At 37.1% G+C, this 18,331-nt stretch overlaps 1 protein-coding gene across 5 annotated transcripts; it reads left to right on the plus strand.

The window, feature by feature from the left end:
• The first annotated feature begins 1,155 nt into the window (after positions 1-1,155).
• msrb3 (methionine sulfoxide reductase B3) lies at positions 1,156-17,997 on the plus strand. 5 transcript variants are annotated; one of them, XM_067426831.1, is made up of 7 exons: positions 1,158-1,291; positions 4,126-4,275; positions 9,428-9,536; positions 11,016-11,093; positions 11,180-11,208; positions 16,751-16,848; positions 16,931-17,997. In XM_067426831.1, exons 2-7 carry the CDS (start codon positions 4,158-4,160, stop codon positions 17,102-17,104), a joined length of 606 nt encoding a protein of 201 aa, XP_067282932.1. In that variant the 5' UTR covers positions 1,158-1,291; positions 4,126-4,157; the 3' UTR covers positions 17,105-17,997. The 5 variants fall into 5 exon arrangements, with proteins under 5 accessions (XP_067282935.1, XP_067282932.1, XP_067282936.1 ...); XM_067426835.1 differs by lacking the exon at positions 4,126-4,275 and adding an exon at positions 5,796-5,952 and having other exon boundaries at positions 1,168-1,291; XM_067426833.1 differs by having other exon boundaries at positions 1,178-1,291; positions 4,073-4,275.
• The last annotated feature ends 334 nt before the right edge of the window (positions 17,998-18,331 follow it).

Here is an 18,331-nt window from a genome sequence, read left to right on the forward strand (position 1 = left end):
ATGTATTAGTATTACGATAGAAATCTTAGGACAGTACTTTAATTATAATCACAGCGATCATTCATAAATTAATGGGATATTGTTTCGTCAAATCATATGTTGGTCAATATTTATGTATACAAAATCTTGTTCTTAATTCCCATCCTGTCTCTTTCAGATGCAAAACTGCAACACCAGCCATTTCAAGTCCTTTACTAGTCATAGAAAAAGTGGAGGCTATTAGAAATCCACCCAACTGGCGACGTGATATTCACTTTAACAAGTTGTGTTGTTTAATTTTCTCCATCATTCCCAGTTTCTAACCCATCAACAAGGATCCTTGGACTGAAAAAGGTTACTTTTCATTTAGTGCGGATCTAATATATAGACAATATTACCCAGTGCAAAACAGTTAGATAAATGGTTCCACTAAAATAACCATAGAAGCCTACATATATTCCTTAATGTTCAATGCTATTATCACTAAGGGAAAGCTTAAGATATTACAGAGGCATTGGCCATGCTAACTACATGAAATTAAACAGGTTGACTAATAAAGACACTAAACAAATAGGCTTACCCCTTCCCACACTGGTTAATTTATTTGTTGCTACTTTTTAATATGTATTAGTTTATATTGGCCCAGTTTCACAGACAGGGCTTAGTTTATACAAGGATTGGGCATTAGTTCAATTAGGACATTTAAGTAACATTCAGAAACAAGCCTGTAAAATCTTACTGGTGTGCATCTTGAGACAAAACAATGACAATTTAAGATATGCCAGTGCAAATTGCTTTCAGTTAAAACAGCTCAAATTAGCATTTTTCGGTTGGGACTAGGTTCAAGCCTCGTCTGTGAAACCGGGGGAAAATCTCCCGTCTTTTGATAAATTAATACATCTAATAAAGTTGTCTGAATCCACTGATCTAGAGTGATCTTTTCAAAATTCACCACATAGTTTAATTGTAGCTGTCTGATCTCACACCTGAAGGTACTGGCAGCTTTATCTGGAAGCAGCATTCGGAATTATGCATTTAATCATATTAACAATATTTTGTCATAGCCCAATGACGTAATTAAGTTGCTAAAGCGCAAAACTGCTTCGCGCTGATTAAGTATGCGCGTAAATTACGCATTGCTCATATTTGGAGCTCGTCTGCTCAGCGAGAGGAATTTCCCAGAATGCACTTGTCATTACCTAAGAAGTACACGGTCGTGTCGCTGTTTGACAAATGCGCTGCTCTCACAACGGCCCCCCTTCACTCTCTAGTCTGCTGTCCTACTCGGTTTTTACGCTATTTCTGCTGTCTGGTACGTGGAACTACTTATTATATGTCTATATTCTGTGTTATGCACTTTTAAGTGACTTTAATGCAACAGGGTTTCTATGAGTACGCGCCGAACATGTAACACAACACCGTTATACTTTACTGTCATTTCAAAATTGACGCAGTTGAAATATATCGCATATGTAGCGTTTTCATTCGTTCCATACGCGTATTAATTTGTTATGCCTATAGTTTAACATGACAAACTATTACGTAAATATAGACACAGGGTAACGTTGTTTGGTGTCCTGTGAGAGGCATATCAGTTACACTTTGTATACAATATATGTATCCTCCCACACGTGATGTCATAGTAGCGAGGCATTATTACATAACGTTTTGTTTATGTTAACAACAACCTTACAAAAAGTGGCACTACCATGATAAAGTGATGTTAATACCCTGGTATTACCATAACACTCCGATTTCAATTGGACTATGGTCATTTTTTGTAAGTGCAGACTTTTAAAAGATATGTCATGTTTATTTCATTCTGAAATACTGGAATCTATTTAATGCACGTCCAAAAGCCTGTCAGGATGGACTGTAATAATAGCCTATAGATTAAGTTGTATAATGGTTGGGGTGCTTCTTTCTCTTTGCAGTGAGTTTGTAAAGGTCCTATTCAATACCATTCACTGTATCGGCAAGCTTTTTACCTTTGTTGGTTTGGGTGTTGCCAAACAAAACGCATAGATCAGTTGCCAAAAGTTTCACATGCTTGAGATATTCATACTCCTAATGCTGCTTCATTTGCCAGCATTCATTTGGGCAGGCTAATCATTTCACAATTTTCTATTCGGCTATCAGAACCAGTTTGGTTAAATAGCAGGCATTCATTAAACAAATCTGATTTTAAAACATTTCAGATCTTATCCTTCGCTTTACTTCCATATATAGTTATGACTCTACCCCAAGTATCAAGCATGCTGTATTTATAAACGGCATTGATACTCAGAGCACTTGGTATTTCTGTTACGTAGAGGCTTCAAATGCACCTATTTTGTCTGATTATTTTATAGTCCAATTGTGTTAAAATAACGAGTCACGCAGTCTCTCATTAAGTTCCAGTTCAGCTTTACACAAATGAATCAAATTAGATATGGCTTTCCTTAAGTGTATTACAAACTGGAGTTGTTCATTAAACAGTACTGCTTAACATATTAAAATAAACACATCAGTAAAATGCACAAGCACTGGATCATTGTTCTGAAATGCAAAATGTCAAGCTGTAGACAGTCACCGATCTGGTGTGATTCTGCAGATCTGCAATTGAGTTCTATTTATAGTCCTCTCAGCCGTGAGTGCTGGGTATGTTTGAAATGTGGCCTTTCTTGTGTCTGTATCTGTGCATGAGTTAAACCACTCCTGCCAGACAGACCAGGCCTGGGTAAAGAGTCACTGGAGTACCAACAAGTGTCTGAATACTGTTCTTTCTACAACAATTCTGACTTTTGATAAAGAATAACCATGTCTGTCTTATTCATTTTGATCAGTGTCCTATTTTACACTTGCTGCATAGTAAAAAAACAAATGTTTAATTATAATTTGAATATTTACCAGGCCCCAAAAAGTATTTGTACAAGTAATGAAATCTATATAGAAAGATATATATAAAATTATTTCTATATATATTTCATTACTTGTACAAATACTTTTTGGGGCCTGGTATATATTCAAATTATAATTAAACATTTGTTATGTATGTATGTATGTATGTATATATGAATTTATATACACTGTAAAAAATTTGTGGTGGTTTTTGTTGGTTTAACTTAAAAAAGTAAGTAACCTGGTTGCCTTAATTTTGAGTTTATTGAAATTAAAAATTTGAGTTGATACAATGAAGGAAATTAGTTTAATAAATAGAAACTCAAAATATTTTTGTATCTGAACCACATAAAAAATGTGATAAATCATGAAAATAGCACAATTTGGCATGTTTCACTGTGTCATCAGAAATTACATACATTATTACCCAATATGCTTATAAAATCTTTTAATAAAGGTTGTCAAATCTCAAAAAATGTTCATTGTATTAACTCAAAATTTTATTTTCAATGAACTCAAAATTTTAAGGCAACCAGGTAACTTTTTTTCTTAGTAACTTTTTACAGTATATATATATATATATATATATATATATATATATATATATATATATATATATATATATATATATATATATATATATATATATATATATATATATATATATGTGTGTGTATATATATGTATGTATGTATGTATGTATATATGTATGTGTGTGTGTGTAACACTTTATTTTACAGTGTCCTTGTTACACATCATATATAGTTACTGTAGTAAAAAATATACATTTTACATAATTACATGCAACTAACCCTAACCCTATAGTCAGTTAATTCTCAGCACTTAAATGTAGTTAGTTTAATTTTAAATAAAATGTATCCGAATATTTTATCGAATATGTTTTTGCTAAAAAAGTGCTAAATGGAAGAAGAAAAACATTTCATAATAAATTGATATTTCCATGATAATTTGTCATTTTTTTATACTCTCCCATATTTTTTGCAGTTAATGAAAACTTCTCTCCCTTTTCCTCACACACCTGCACAACCACTAGATGGACCTCATTCCTTATAAACCGCAGCTTCACCCTCTCGCTCAGCAGTGCTCTGTGGCTTTTTCTGTTATTGCTCCTGTAGTTCAGCTGTAATTTCACACAATCTTTGACTTCTAACAGTTTTAGAGCTACCTTTTTCATAGGTCTTTATCTTTATAGTTACACAAAGTTTGGAGAAGGTCTTAAAAGCCTTCCCACTCTCTTCCTCAAAGTTTCATCCCACTCGAGTTTGCCGTAGGCCAGGATGGCTGCCCGTCTTCTCCGATCCATGGCCCCGTTCGCATCCATGGCCCTGCTCCAATGCAGGCGCACCCGTATATCCGCAGGACCGCTCCTAACACTGACTCCGCCCACTGCGCTAGGTACTGTGACCCATGTGGTTAGCTTCTATAATCTCTGATATGTCTATGAGGCAAGTTTAATTAACTGAGAAATAGACAGTCGTGCATTGTTTTAGAGCAAATGCATGTTCTGTGTAGTACAGTTGAAAGTATATTAGTTAAGTTGCAGACGTGTATTGGTGTAAATTGAATTGTGAGGTTTAGTTTTCTTTTCATTGACACAACTGACGTGCTACAGCCATAGAAACCGCCGATAAGCTCCGTCTCAGCAGCTTTTAATATCTGTTTCCTATGCAAAATGCTTCTGCACTTTGTTCTGTTTCTCCTCAATAACCCAGCTCATTAGAATTGACATACAATATATGTTGGATCCACTAATGAGGTTCTCTGACATCTTAATTACTTCTCAAACTGGTCAAATAATCATGTTTTTTCCCTATTAATCTTTCTCCTTTGCTTGAAATATATTAGACTGTCAGCACATATGTGTATATATCAGGCATAACATTGATTATTACAATTACATTACAAACTATGATTCACTGTGTATTCTGACACCTTTCTATCAGAACCAGCATTAACTTGAGTAATTTCAGCTTCAGTAGCTCGTCTGTTTAAACGGACCACATGAGCCAGCCTTCACTTCCCACATGCTTCAAAGCCGCCCATGACCCTGTCGCCAGTTCACCACTTTTCCAGCCTTGGACCACTTTTGATAGATACTGACCACTGCAGACCGGGAACACACCACAAGAGCTGCAGTTTTGGAGATGCTTTGACCATCTTCTTCTAGCCATCACAATTTGGCCCTTGATAAACTCGGTTAAATCCTTACACTTGACCATTTTTCCTGCTACTGACACATCGACTTTGAGGACAAAAAATTAACTTGATGCCTAATATATCCCACCCACTAACAGGTGCTGTGATGAAGAAATAATCAGTGTAATTCATGTCACCTGTCAGTGGTCACAATGTTATGCCTGATCAGTATATGTGTGTGTGTGTGTGTATGTATGTATGTATGTATATATGTATATATGTGTGTATATATATATATATATATATATATATATATATATATATATATATATATATATATATATATATATATATATATATATATATATATATATATATATATATATATATATATATATATATATATATATATATATATATATATATATATATATATATATATATATATATATATTTATTTATTTATTTATTTGTGCAGCAAGAAACTGTTTCAGGTTCATTGGTTTTAATATTTGATTTATAATATATAATATATATATATTGCTACAAGGTTTCCATTGTGAATATTATCTTTAAACATCTTTATCGTTCCTGTTCACCTCTCTCTCTTTACACAGTGACGTTAATCAACCTTTCCTTGCATGAGAAGTGTCAGACGTCCCATGATTGGCCGCTCTAATTGTCCATCTCTGTAACTGACACCTGTGTTGACCTATGTTGTGTTTTTTTTTCTCCTTCCTCTCCCTCCTCGCCTATGTTTGTCTTTATTATTTTTTTAGCCTGAGTGGTAGGAGAGTGTTTTAGCAGGCGGCTCCTGTCTCGCCGCTGTTTCTGTTCTCCCAGCAGCAACGGCAGCAGCCATGTCCGGGTTCAATCTACTGCATCTGGTCAGCCAAGGCCAACCTGTAAAACTCAAGGCCTGCGGGCTCCCCTCAGGTCACCTGGATGCTCTGTGTGTGTGTGTGTGTGCAGTGTGCAGTGTGCTTTGCTTCCTTGACGCTTTCATATGTCCGCACACGCGTGTGAGAGCGTTCGGCAAGGGGTGCGTGTTTGGTTGATGATAAGGTCACTTGTGGAGAAACCAACTTCTGGATTTATCTAAATGCAGCCTGACGGTGAGCTTTATGCGTGGCGAATGTTTTTTTCGCTGCGTAAATGCATGGACGTGTATAGATAGTACTTTTGTTTTCATTTCAAAATACCAGATGTCAGGTTCCCCCTGATGCTTGGGTTGGTTTTTCTACATTTGATGACCCCTTGCCCTGAAATGTCACTTTTTGCTTTGCTCTTTTCTCTGTTTAGATCTTCAGTTGCTCATGGATTAATGCCTAACTCACTGTTTTACCTTCTTTTAAGCCTGCATGCTTCAACATTTAACTTAGTTTCTACTAATGATTGAGTTTTTATATGCATTTTAGGAATCTAAATGAAACTAACATTTGAAATGCAACATTAGTTGTATCTAATTGTATTTTGTAAAATAACTTTTCCTCGGGTCATCAAGATTTATCAATAGATTATTTTTTATTAATGGACAGTTCTTTGTCAGAAAAACAATGCTTGCAAGGCAGCGAAAAAGTTTTTTTTTTTTGTCTATGTAAATGAACTGCAGGTTTCTCTGAATGATAAGTAATGCACGTTATATGATTGACTAGTTTTCAGAAGGAAGAACAGTTGCGGTTCAGTATGCAAATGTTATGGTGAAGTCATCAATGTCAGGTACATTTTGAATGCTGAATATTCTCTAAATGTCAGTTAACCACTGGGGCTCTTTGGTCATTTTTAATCAAAAAAATAGTGCTTTCTTTTTTTTTTGTGAATTTTATTGCTTTATGGATCTTAGTACAGCTTTTGCCACTTGCTATGTAAACACAAATAAATAATGGTCATGATTCAAAAAAGTAAAATTGTCCTGAAAACAATAGTCACACTTGTACTCCTCACAAAATTAATGGGGAAATTAATTTCATCTAGTGGAAAAGTTTGGTACTTCACCCAAAGAAAATCTACCTGAAAGCTAGTTTTTTAAGAAAACAACCTCAAATTTGGAACCTTTGGCTTTGAGTTTCTTGCAGTTTCAAAGTAAAAAATATATAGCAAAATATAGTTCATATAAACATAGTCTTCTTTAAAAAGAGAACAAACTTAAGTGTTCTACAAAACATTCAAGATTCATGACAGTTTAATTTCCAGGCCTATACTCAAAATATGACTACTGCATAATTATAATTTAGTACCATAAAATCCCCTAAAATGCAAAATATTAAAATAAAAAGCATTATCGAACTAAAATATAATACATTCATTTCATTGAAAGTGAAACAATTAGGTAATTTTTGACCACTGTGCAAAGTACACCAGAGGGTTAAAACAATAAAATAAAACAATATTTAAATGTATAAAGCTTAAAGAAGTAGTACTCCTAATAAGGCTGGCATTATATACAAGATATATGATATTTATTTAGATTAATTTGGATTTTAAATGAGCCTCTGCTCATGTAAATGATCTGTGTATAGACACATTTCAGTGCAAAAAACATTAGCGTGAGAGTACAACTCGTGCCTGCTGTTGCACTTATGTTATGTTATGCTTTTGCTTATGCGTGCTGTCTGAAACAGGCCTGAGTTAAGCATTTAAAACAAAGCAAAATGTTTAAGGAATCAATACAGCGCTGCCTTGCAAGCACTATCAAAAAGTTTGAAAGCAATGAGTTGAGGATAGCTAGAAAAAGCGTGAAGAATGTCTGGGGGAAGACGTGATTATGTTTGGTTTGAAGCAAAAGGCCTGTGCTAAAAACAAATCTTGCTTCCAATTAGGAAATAACTTTCACTTGAGGTTATAGCGGAGGGATGTTGGAACAACGTGCTGATTTGTAGCGTGACCTCTCGGTGCACCAAAACTAAATCATTTGCAGGGGGTGACACCGACTGAATTCCTGAATTTCTTGAAATGCCTCCTTAGAGGCTTTTCTAGACAAACCAAGAAATAAAACACTTTTTTACCCTTTCCCCCTCCTTCTCTCTCACAGTATAAATAGTGTTCAGAGCCCTCCATACACAAAAAACTAGGAATTCTCTCTCTGTGTCTCACTAATAGGATCCAGAAGACCCCTCTCACAGAGTCGAGAGGAATACAGGAGAGTCCTGCAGGGAGGCGACCCCCCTCCTCTTTGCGCTCTCCTCCCCTCTTCCCCATGTTTGTCAGAAGTAACTTTGTACTCGCTGGACAGAGCAGGGCCCATCAATGGAGCCCATTCACCAGGGGGACCTTTAAAGACCCCATTATTTCCTCCATTCACATGGTTTCAATCTTGTCGAGAGGAATTCTCCACATAGTCTAAGTGAAGGGAGTCCCGCTCTCACCAGAACACAAGCCGTAAAACTGGCCGAACAATACAGGAGCAAGACAGACCCCACAGGAACACGAGTGAAAAAATCGTTATTAGCTGGAAAAAAGGTGGAAAGGAGGGAGAAAGCACTCTGTAATGGGAAATTGCAGTAGAATTGTATGTAATTTAAAACTGCTGCGTGTCCCGGTGAATAAATGGCGTGCAGATGGACATCTGGCCCCCTTTAAAAACATGGCTACAGCGCTTGTCTTCTTCTGAGGACCTTACGGTTGCCAGAATGGATATTCTGGGCTGCAAGATATCAGATTTTTTTTCTCTCCAGCCTGATGTTTTTAGGTTTATATTCAATTGAAGTTGCATCGCTGTTTGATCAATTAAAGCAAGGGTCACTGTCCAGCAGAGTTTAGCTTCAACCCTAATTTAACACACCTGAACCAGTTAATCAAGGTCTTAGTACTAGAAACTTCCAGGCAGGTGTTTTGGAGCTAAACACTGCAAGACCGTGGCCCTCCAGAAGCGGAATTTGATGCAAATTAGATGACTAGAGTTTGAAAGTCCTTCTGCTGGCGTTTATTCACTCCTCAGGTTGACCTCTAGAGGTCAGCATTGTTGTAAAGCCAGGAGCCAAGTGTAGACTTCAAGATCACTGCCTTCTGTACGAACATCCAACTTGAGCAATCATCTAGAATGTCATAACTCACTGCGAATGTTATGCAGGGAAAATCAAATTTGCCTCGGCGTAATACTTTGGCTGTAGCACATCACTGACGGAGTGTTTGGATTGTGTGTGTGTGTGTGTGTGTGTGTGTGTGTGTGTGTGTGTGTGTGTGTGTCACTGTCATTGTGTTTTTTCCAGAGTCAAGTCAGGAATTAAAATAGACATCCTTTGTTATTGGCCAAAACCAAATAACTCGCAACCAAAGAAGTCACATCGGAACCTAGATTAGCGTGACAATTGTTTTGTTTTTAATAATACTGGTGGTTTAACACTACTTAGATGTTGTACTTTTGTGATTACGAACACTTATGGCTGTCTCACCTCACTTGTCTCTCCTGTAGGAACGTGCCGAAGTAAGAAGACATGGCCCAAAACGTTCCCCGAGGAGGAGCTGAGGAAGCGCTTGACCCCCATGCAATACCATGTTACTCAGGAGAAGGGTACAGAGAGGTGGGTGACTAACCCTAACTAAAAAACACCTTCAAATACACTTTCAGAATGGATTAGAATTAGAAATGATCAAAATGACACATTTAAGTATTTTCCCTGTGAAAATCATGTCTTCATGCCTTAAAATAGCTTGAAAGTAACTCTACACCCTTGCTTTATTTAGCATACGTGGATCAATGCATATGCAAATTAGTATTCACATCCTTGCCATCCCAGAGTCAGACAGCTGCCTTCAAAAAATCAGCTTCCTTAGAAATGCTTTGGACATCATAGAAAGTCAGTGGATCGTAATATACATCATATGCATAATTAATCTGCTATATTTCTACATGTACCTGATTTTTCCAGTCCCTTCTTAAAGGTGTTCTTGTGCTCAATGATTTGAAAAGCCCCATCCTTTACTTTTATGGGATTGGTTACTTGTTTGTGAGGGTAGGAAATGGGGGAGGTTTCAAACGCTGTTTTTGAGACACTGTCTGGTTTACTGCAGGTTTAAGGAGAAAATACTCAGCAATGGTGCTGATTGGTACATTTGCTCATAGTTTGTCTCAAAGCATATTAAAAATGCCACAGAGACATATAAACAACATTAAAAACGTTTTCATCACAGCGGGTGTGAAAAACATTTTTTTTTTTTAAAACATATGCTTAAGCACTTCATATTTGTAGACAAAAATAAATTATGCATGATTTATTCATAAATTGTTATTAAAATAAAAGATTAAAAAACATTTTAACACTTAGTTTAAAAACAAAATAAATGCATAGTCGATGTATTTTACATTTAATTCTACAATTAGTATACAATTAAACAATTAAATGATTGTTTTTGAAAGGGTTAATTTGGGCTGATTGCACCCAACAAGTTTAAATACTTTATATTCTAAAAAGTGGAAAATATTAAACAAGTGGATGTCAAATAATGAATATTGGATTTGTCTGAATGTACCTCTTTTTTTCAACTTGAAGCACTTTGTTGTAGTTGATCATGGCAGTAAAACATCAATGGACTGAATGTTCTTTGTACAGATTTCTTTAAGCTTGGCTGATAAAAATTTTTCTTCTGAACAACCCAATGCCATGAGATAGATGTTAGGTAAAAGGAGGATATAGTGCAGAAGAGAAAACACGGACACTTTCCTTCTTTCCCTTTATCCCTCAGTGGTAAAACACGTGGGGAAAGTATTTTTCGGCCCATTGGCAGTAGGAATGTGAAAAATGCCTGTGAAAGGAAAGCAAGGAAGGATCCTGAAAGGTGCAGTTTGAGGCCTGCTGCTCTGACCATCCACAAATCCTCCTCAACTTATCTAGATTAGAAATGCTCAGTCAATTGCCATTTACAAGTTTTTTTGCATAAACAAACCGAGCATGGGCAATTGAAATGCAGTTTGAAACAAGCAGGTGTAAGGAATGTTGTTTAGCATTGATTGTAGATTATGTACAGGTATGAAGTCACAGTTTGTGTTTTGTCATCCCTAGTGCTTTCACAGGAAAATTTGCTGATAATAAAGAAGAAGGAACCTACCACTGTGTCGTTTGTGGTGCTTCTCTTTTCACGTGAGTTTCCATAATGACCCATCTTTTTTGCCATTTAGAAATCAAAAGGGCTCTATTTTGTTATTGACGCTTTATTGTCCTTGCAGGTCTGATAAGAAGTTTGACTCAGGATCAGGTATGGCTCTGCATTCACCTACAATAAGATGAAAATAAATAATCAGTAAAGACAAGACACATGAGTGTATTTTTGTAAAAGTGCTTGATTTCCTTCTCGGAAGAGCTACATGTTTTGGTAATGGACATAATATTACAAGATTAAGCCTAATTGTTTCTCAAAACAAAATTAATAAAAAAAAGGGGTTTATTGCTTCTCATTCTTCTCTTGTCTGTCTCACGAAGAAAGAGTTTGACCTTCTCAGCCACCTTTAAGGTTGATTTCAAGGACGAATGTGAATCATGTCAGCAGGCTAATAAGCTCTGCAGCTTGAAACCTCACATGGTCCTTTATATATGAGTTACAGCACCTACAGGAAACAACACCATGACTTAAAGATCTTATAAAATATCTTAAATATTTTAATGAACACTACCTGTTCCATATGAGGTTAATGATATTGACTATAAACATTCAGCTGCTGTCATCCATAGTCTTTTGGAATTCTCCAGTTCGCAATAAAACATTGACAATCCATTGGAATTAGAGAACAACTACTGAATTAATTCAGTTTTCCTAGGAAAATTATGCAAAGGTTTTGTGTTTGTTTTTATTAATGCTGTTAATGGATTACAAAAATGACAAATTATGATAAATAATGAATTAAAACATAATATTTGCTGAGAAAGTCAAATGAAGATAATAATGAAGATGTGACCTATTGGCCAATGACAGCTTTTGACTAAACATGACAAAAAGTTGTTTTTGCATCGCTTTTTATGATGAATGTTGCATTTTCAACAGTTGGAGACCCATTTTAACAGTCTGAGTGCATGGTCTGAAGCGCAAAGCGCAGGTGCACTCAGGGCATGTCCGAATCCACTTTTGCTAGTTTAATGACAGAAAAAATGGTTGGCGCGCCAGATGCATGGTCCAAAAGGGGTTTCCCTAGTTTCTGAAAGGGGTCATATAATGGTACATGGACTTTTACTAGTTGATTGTATGGAAATGTGTGTTGGCAGTGCTTTTACACAACCATCCTATAATGATCAAAATCCTTCCAGTGTTTTTTGTTTTTTATAATCTCCTTATGTTTTCCCCTGTCTCAAATCCAGCTGTTCGATCGTATGTGTCACACGGTCGGACGCCCCTCCCACGATTGTTAAAAGCCACGATTGTTCCCACATGTGTTGTGTCAAACCGCCCCACAGAACAAAGGGACGGGGTGAGCAAAGCTCATTAGCATTAAAGACACATGCACTGAAATGGCTTGCTGAAAACAGAGCTGTTTTTGACCAGGTAAAATTAGTGTTTTCTTACAATATTAATGATAATTTTTAATTAAAGTATATTACAAAGTTTTCATTTAGACACCAAAGAATCATATGCCAAAAATGGTAGCCTGACAAGCCAGACCCACATCAAGATGTTTGGTCTGGAAACTCACCATAGACAGGGCTCAATCTGAGGGGCGGGATAAACGGTTGTCTTTCAAACTCCCTCTGCACGCGATAGGATAGCGCTACACCAACCAGAGCAACGAAGGTGAAACGGAGCTTGTTGATAGATTAAACATTCGCCGTATCTGGTCGGCTAAACTCCGAACACATCTTCCCTTTTTAAGAATGACTTCAGTGCCGTTCTTTTCTCAGAGAAAAGCTTAACTCAAGTCTTCCAGAATCGCGGTCAAAGCTGATTCGAAAGACCGCCGCCGTTCGCCAGTTTCTGTGTTTACTAGAAGCACGCAAACGCAACTCGGCCGTCGTCATTATGGCCCCGCCCGCCGACTCTATACACGATGTGATTGGCCCGTCCAGATTGTGAGGAATACAGCTCAGAAGGGTATTGAGAGTTGCTAGACGACACTTGCGGGCAGATTAAATTTGCTGCCGCTAGGGTGCGTCTAGATTTCTAGGCTACAAAAATGGCATTATATGACCCCTTTAATGAGTAATGGTTGTGTTTTGGGCGTAACATGCAATAAACCAATCAGAGTCTCATCTCCCTTTCCCTTTAAAAGCCAGTTGCGCTCGCACCATGGCGGATTCACTATTTACTTGGGGGAATTTGCGAGCGGAAAGGCTCCATGCTACTCCAGAGTGGAATACTTTTATTTTTAACATTTAAAAAAATGTTTGTGTGCTGCTATGCGTCCCTGTGTGTGTAATAAGCAGTGTACACGCACTGTGCACCCGCCTATATTGGCACATATTACTAACGCGCCCTTTAAATGATATTTGTTGGTCAATAGCACAGTCGATTACAGTTGCCTCAATATACCAGCTTGCCAACAATGTGCCTAAACACACTTCATTTTCAGACCAGCACACCCATGGGCGAACAGATGGGCACCAGTGCATTTGCTGTTTAAACAACATGGCGCTGGACATGGAAATGATAATTGCTTCGGGCTGAAACTTGCAAAAAACATTGCATTGCCCGGGGTGTATAAAAAAAGTTTAACTCTAAAAAATGCAACTGTTGTTTGTTTTACCTGGCTTATAATAAAGTGTTTAATAATCACTTTGGTTTTAATGCAGCTGTGCAAATAAGCATTAGATGCAGATTATGGTTCTTATGAATTTCATCCTATTGTTGTTTCCTGGAAGTGCTTCTTCTAGCATGGCCTAAATGACTTTAGTTGTTGCAATAGCATAAACGGTCTGTCATGAGTTTAAGATTTTAAGAGTTTAAAAGACTCATCAGCTCAGACTAAATGAACGCTGAGTTTGCGCTGAGTGTATACAATACCATTATATATCTCGGCAATGGTTTGTTGATTTCTTACAGATCTGAGCTCCAAACCACATACTTCTGCAGCATTACACATGCTATTTTTATTCGCTCTCCGAACAAAGTATATGTGTATGCACAAATTCTCTACAGAAAACAGGCCGAAATGAGAAACATCTGGGCCCCGTGTTGAAAAATCAGATTTTTGCTCGAGTTGAATCTTTTCTGTCTTCGAAATGGAGATAGGTGCCAAGCGGCCTGCATTGAATGCAGGCAGCGCTACAGACTGGACCCATATAGACTCAATTTCCTGTTTTGTTAGAGCACCACTACACTGCGCCATTCACTGGGCTGCTCACCCTGGCGATAAAGCTCCATTAGATCAGCTCTGCGATGATCCGCCGGGATTCTCCTGGTCTGAGTCATAGGATTCCTATATTCCCTCTAGAGCTTCCTGTGTCTGAGTGGAATTTCGTGGCTTTGTAGTTGTGGCCAAGCATCTCCTCCCTAAGAGGGAGGAGAGGGAGGGGGGTCCGTATAGAGAGAGATTGAGGGGTGTTCAAGGGGTTGTGAAGGGAACGTATACAATGAACGGGTGGACGTTTGACTGACTTCTGTTTTTTAACACCCATATTATCACAGCAGTGAGCAGACTCCTACTTCCTCAGACCTGACCCGATTTCATTATGAAAGGTTAAATTAGATAGTTACCAAGATGTGCTTGGTAATAATTGGGGTTGCATGCTAGAATAAAGGGCATGCATAAAACCAAATCTTCCACAGTGGCCCTCAAACTACTTTTTCCATGTATTTGTGGCTCCTTAAATTAACGTCTTAAAGGTCTTTAAAAAAGGTGAAGACAGAGAGTGAAAAGTCTTATTTAGGTCATTTTTAAGGTTTATATATATATATATATATATATATATATATATATATATATATATATATATATATATATATATATATATATATATATATATATATATATATATATATTTTTTTTTTTTTTTTAACCTATTATTTATAATTTTATATTATTTATAGAAAATATAAACCTTAAAAATGACCTAAATAAGATCAAAATGTATTATAAATGTTAAAAACGTGCTGCTTAATATATTTGTGAAAACTGTGATGCAGTGTTTTTCAGGATTCTTGGATGAATAGAAAGTACACATGTACTTTTGATCAATGTTCTTGCTTATTAAAAGTATACATTTCTTTAAAGCTTACTAAACCCCAAACTTTTGACTAAGTAGTCAAATTAATTTAGGTAGTCTTTAAATACTGTACATTAATGTTTGGATGTTCAGAGTGTTTAAACCTTAAAAACAGTCCATAATTTAACTCCGGTGTTGCAGAAATTGGACACTTTATCTCTGATGTTTTGACTAATAATTGGATATACTCCACAGAGCCAGCAGTCCACTGCACATTCATTTTGCTTTGCAGTGTTTAACTTAAAGTGTTTCCCTCTACCAGTAATCAGGAGGTAGTACCTTAAAGTTTGTAGGGGTTTTTGTCAAAAACCTAAACAAATATGCCGGCAGAGGCTGTGTAGTAGTAAGCTCCCAAGGTTCCTCTCCTCCAGACGTTCCACCTTCCCAGAGAGTCATGAGCAAGACCACCCATGAGCCAGAGTAGCCATTTTTTCCATTTGCACCCCTGTTACTGGGTAGAAATTTTCCAGATGAAAGAAACAGGATTGTGAGAGAGCCGTAACTCTGCCGATAACGCTTAACATTTTCATTGAGGTTTGTTTTACTTCCTGATCTTATAAAATGTTGTCCAACCATGCACCAGACACCCAAAAATCGTGGTGAATTTTGCATCAGCAAAATTCAAATATATTTTCCGTCAATCAGTGGAAAGACCAAGTTTTTCCTAAATTTTTCATTGTTCTTTTCAAAATAATCAACAAACTAGCTACTGCTTTACACCTGAACAAAATTAATAGCCGTGTTTCCACTGTCAGGCTAAATGCAAGCGTGCTAGTGCGTGCCAGGGCCAGTAGCATTTTCACAGACACTTCCGTGGCTTGATTGGGCCTAAACGGGGCTTTCTCCGGGCCAACGGCCAGAGGTTTTTAGCCAGGCTAATACCTTGATCCAAAGAGGGCCAACTGGGGCTTGAGGAGTGGTCATGATCAAAGGCACAGTTTACCTGAGTCAGCCGAGGGTAAACACCGTGGCTCATTACCCATGTTTTCATATCAGGGTACCAGCTAACTTATACATTTAAAGGATTAGTTCACCCAAAAATTATTCCATAATTTACTCATCCTCAACCCACTCTAAGTGTACATGCATTGCTTCTTTCAGTCAAACACTGTCTCACAATCTCTTGTGTAACTCACAATCTGAGTTATATTAAAAAATATCTTGGCTCTGCTTAATAATGGGAGTGAATAGATTTTGAAAAAAATCCCAAAAAGCCCATCCATCCATCCATCCATCATAGAAGTTATTCATAAGGCTCCAGGGGGTTAATAGGCCTTCTGAAGTGAAGCAAAGTGTTTTTGTAAGAAAAATATCCATATTTAAAACTTTATAAACTATAATCACTGGCTTCCGGTAATGACCGTCTGTGAGTCTAGTTCTGACGCAAGTGAACTTTGAACCATCCCTATTCCCATCCTAAGGTTGCAGAAGTAGCAAAATACAGGTAAATAGGATTTCACCCGGAATGAGCTTTTACATCAAGGCAGGCCAGGAAGAGGAAAAAACACTAAACTTGTACAGCACGAGATCGAAACACACCAGAATGGAAGGTTAATAGGCTTGTAGATCACATGAAGATTCACTTAACCCTTAATGTTTTGCTTTTGCAGGGTGGCCATCCTTTTTCGATTTGATCAATAAGGATTCTATAGCATTGACGGACGACTTTTCCTACGGGATCCACAGAGTGGAAACAACCTGCAGTCAGGTACAAAACCAGATAAAAATAAATAAAAATAAACCGCTATGAAAGCACCTTGATTTAAAAAAAAAAAAAATTCTCTTTGTAGTGTGGCGCTCACCTGGGCCACCTCTTTGATGACGGACCTCGACCAACAAAGAAACGCTACTGCATAAACTCCGCCTCCCTCAGTTTCCAGTCGAAAAACAGTGCCTCTAAGGAGGTGGAAGCATCTGGGGGAGCAGGTCAAGCGCCATCTTCGAGTAAGAATGAAGAACTTTAATAGGACTTGAAATAGACCAAACAGATGTCACAGTACTCCAAAGTCACTCCGTACTATATATTCTAAATCACGTGCACAGTGCAATCAGACAAATACATGCTTGGCAACATTCATCTGAATGATCAATCATTAAAATTACAATATGCAATGATATCAGTGTCCAGATAACAGATTAGAATGGCCTTATATTTATACCACCTTCAGCTGAGTCATCTGAAGAGCTCACATCGCTTCCAAGAACATACACTGGATACAAAGGTCTGAAACCATGTCAGAAACCTGGGATTTTAAGTTCTTTGTTGTTTATTTACTTTGATTTTCTTCCATTGAAACTCAAGACTCATAATAATCAGTTTGTAAACTAACTTGTGGTGTTCATGCAGCTTAAATGCTGCTGCCATTTAGGCAAAAGGAGGACAAACCAAATATAAAGGTTTTCTCATATTCATGTAGATTTTTTGATTCAGATTTTAACTTAAATTTGTAATGGAAAAATGCATTTTCACTAGTGGTCTCTGACTTTCTGGATCCCATTGTATATTAAACGTCCAATGATCGGAAACAAATTATAGATGTATACTTTCTCAGAGTGCGGTGTTGTTTTTGAAGTGACGTGATACAGGGAGGTCAAGAAGTTTGAGGAAAATGCTATGCAAGTGCTCCTGTGAGCAGTAAAATAAGCACCGAGGGGAGAACAAAGCATTCTTTGAAATAAAATGGAACAGTTGACAAATGTTTAGTCTGAACACAAATGTAGCCTGACTTTTAAGGGTGCTTTTTTTGGTCTCTCTGCTTGCAGTGCCTATTTTTGTCCTGAGTTGATATTGATTCACTTTGATTTGACAGAATTTAATTAATATTGACCAGTGTGATTAAAGAGATATTAAGAGTAATATGTCGTCGTGAATTTTGTTCACAAATGCAAGGACCACATATTCTGAGGAACACATTTCTCAGTCAAAGCAATCATATGATGTGTATACAGCAAACTACCCAGCAAACATTAATCGCGGTAGGAGGGCAAAAATCGGTTTCCTAAAAATGCATTCAGATACATCCATTCCACTTTCATTTTGGAACTGTTTTTCAACCATGACGGGACGTCCAAATGTTTGCTGGGTAGTTGTGTGTATGGTGGCTTGTGTTTGTCCTTGACACTATATGCTTTGATTGTATGGAAAAGAGCTGCTCAGAAAATCTACTAAATTGTTCCTGTGGATTACTCAC

The sequence above is a fragment of the Pseudorasbora parva genome, chromosome 20 (genome assembly GCF_024679245.1).
Source record: "Pseudorasbora parva isolate DD20220531a chromosome 20, ASM2467924v1, whole genome shotgun sequence".
Classification (NCBI taxonomy): domain Eukaryota; kingdom Metazoa; phylum Chordata; class Actinopteri; order Cypriniformes; family Gobionidae; genus Pseudorasbora; species Pseudorasbora parva.

Excerpts from the sequence above, each read along its gene's own strand:
- msrb3 (XM_067426831.1), top strand. The coding sequence starts at position 4,158 with ATGGCTGCCCGTCTTCTCCGATCCATGGCCCCGTTCGCATCCATGGCC. Across the intron at positions 4,276-9,427 it reads GACTCCGCCCACTGCGCTAG|GAACGTGCCGAAGTAAGAAG; the intron begins GTACTGTGACCC and ends TCTCTCCTGTAG. Across the intron at positions 16,849-16,930 it reads TGGAAACAACCTGCAGTCAG|TGTGGCGCTCACCTGGGCCA; the intron begins GTACAAAACCAG and ends TTCTCTTTGTAG.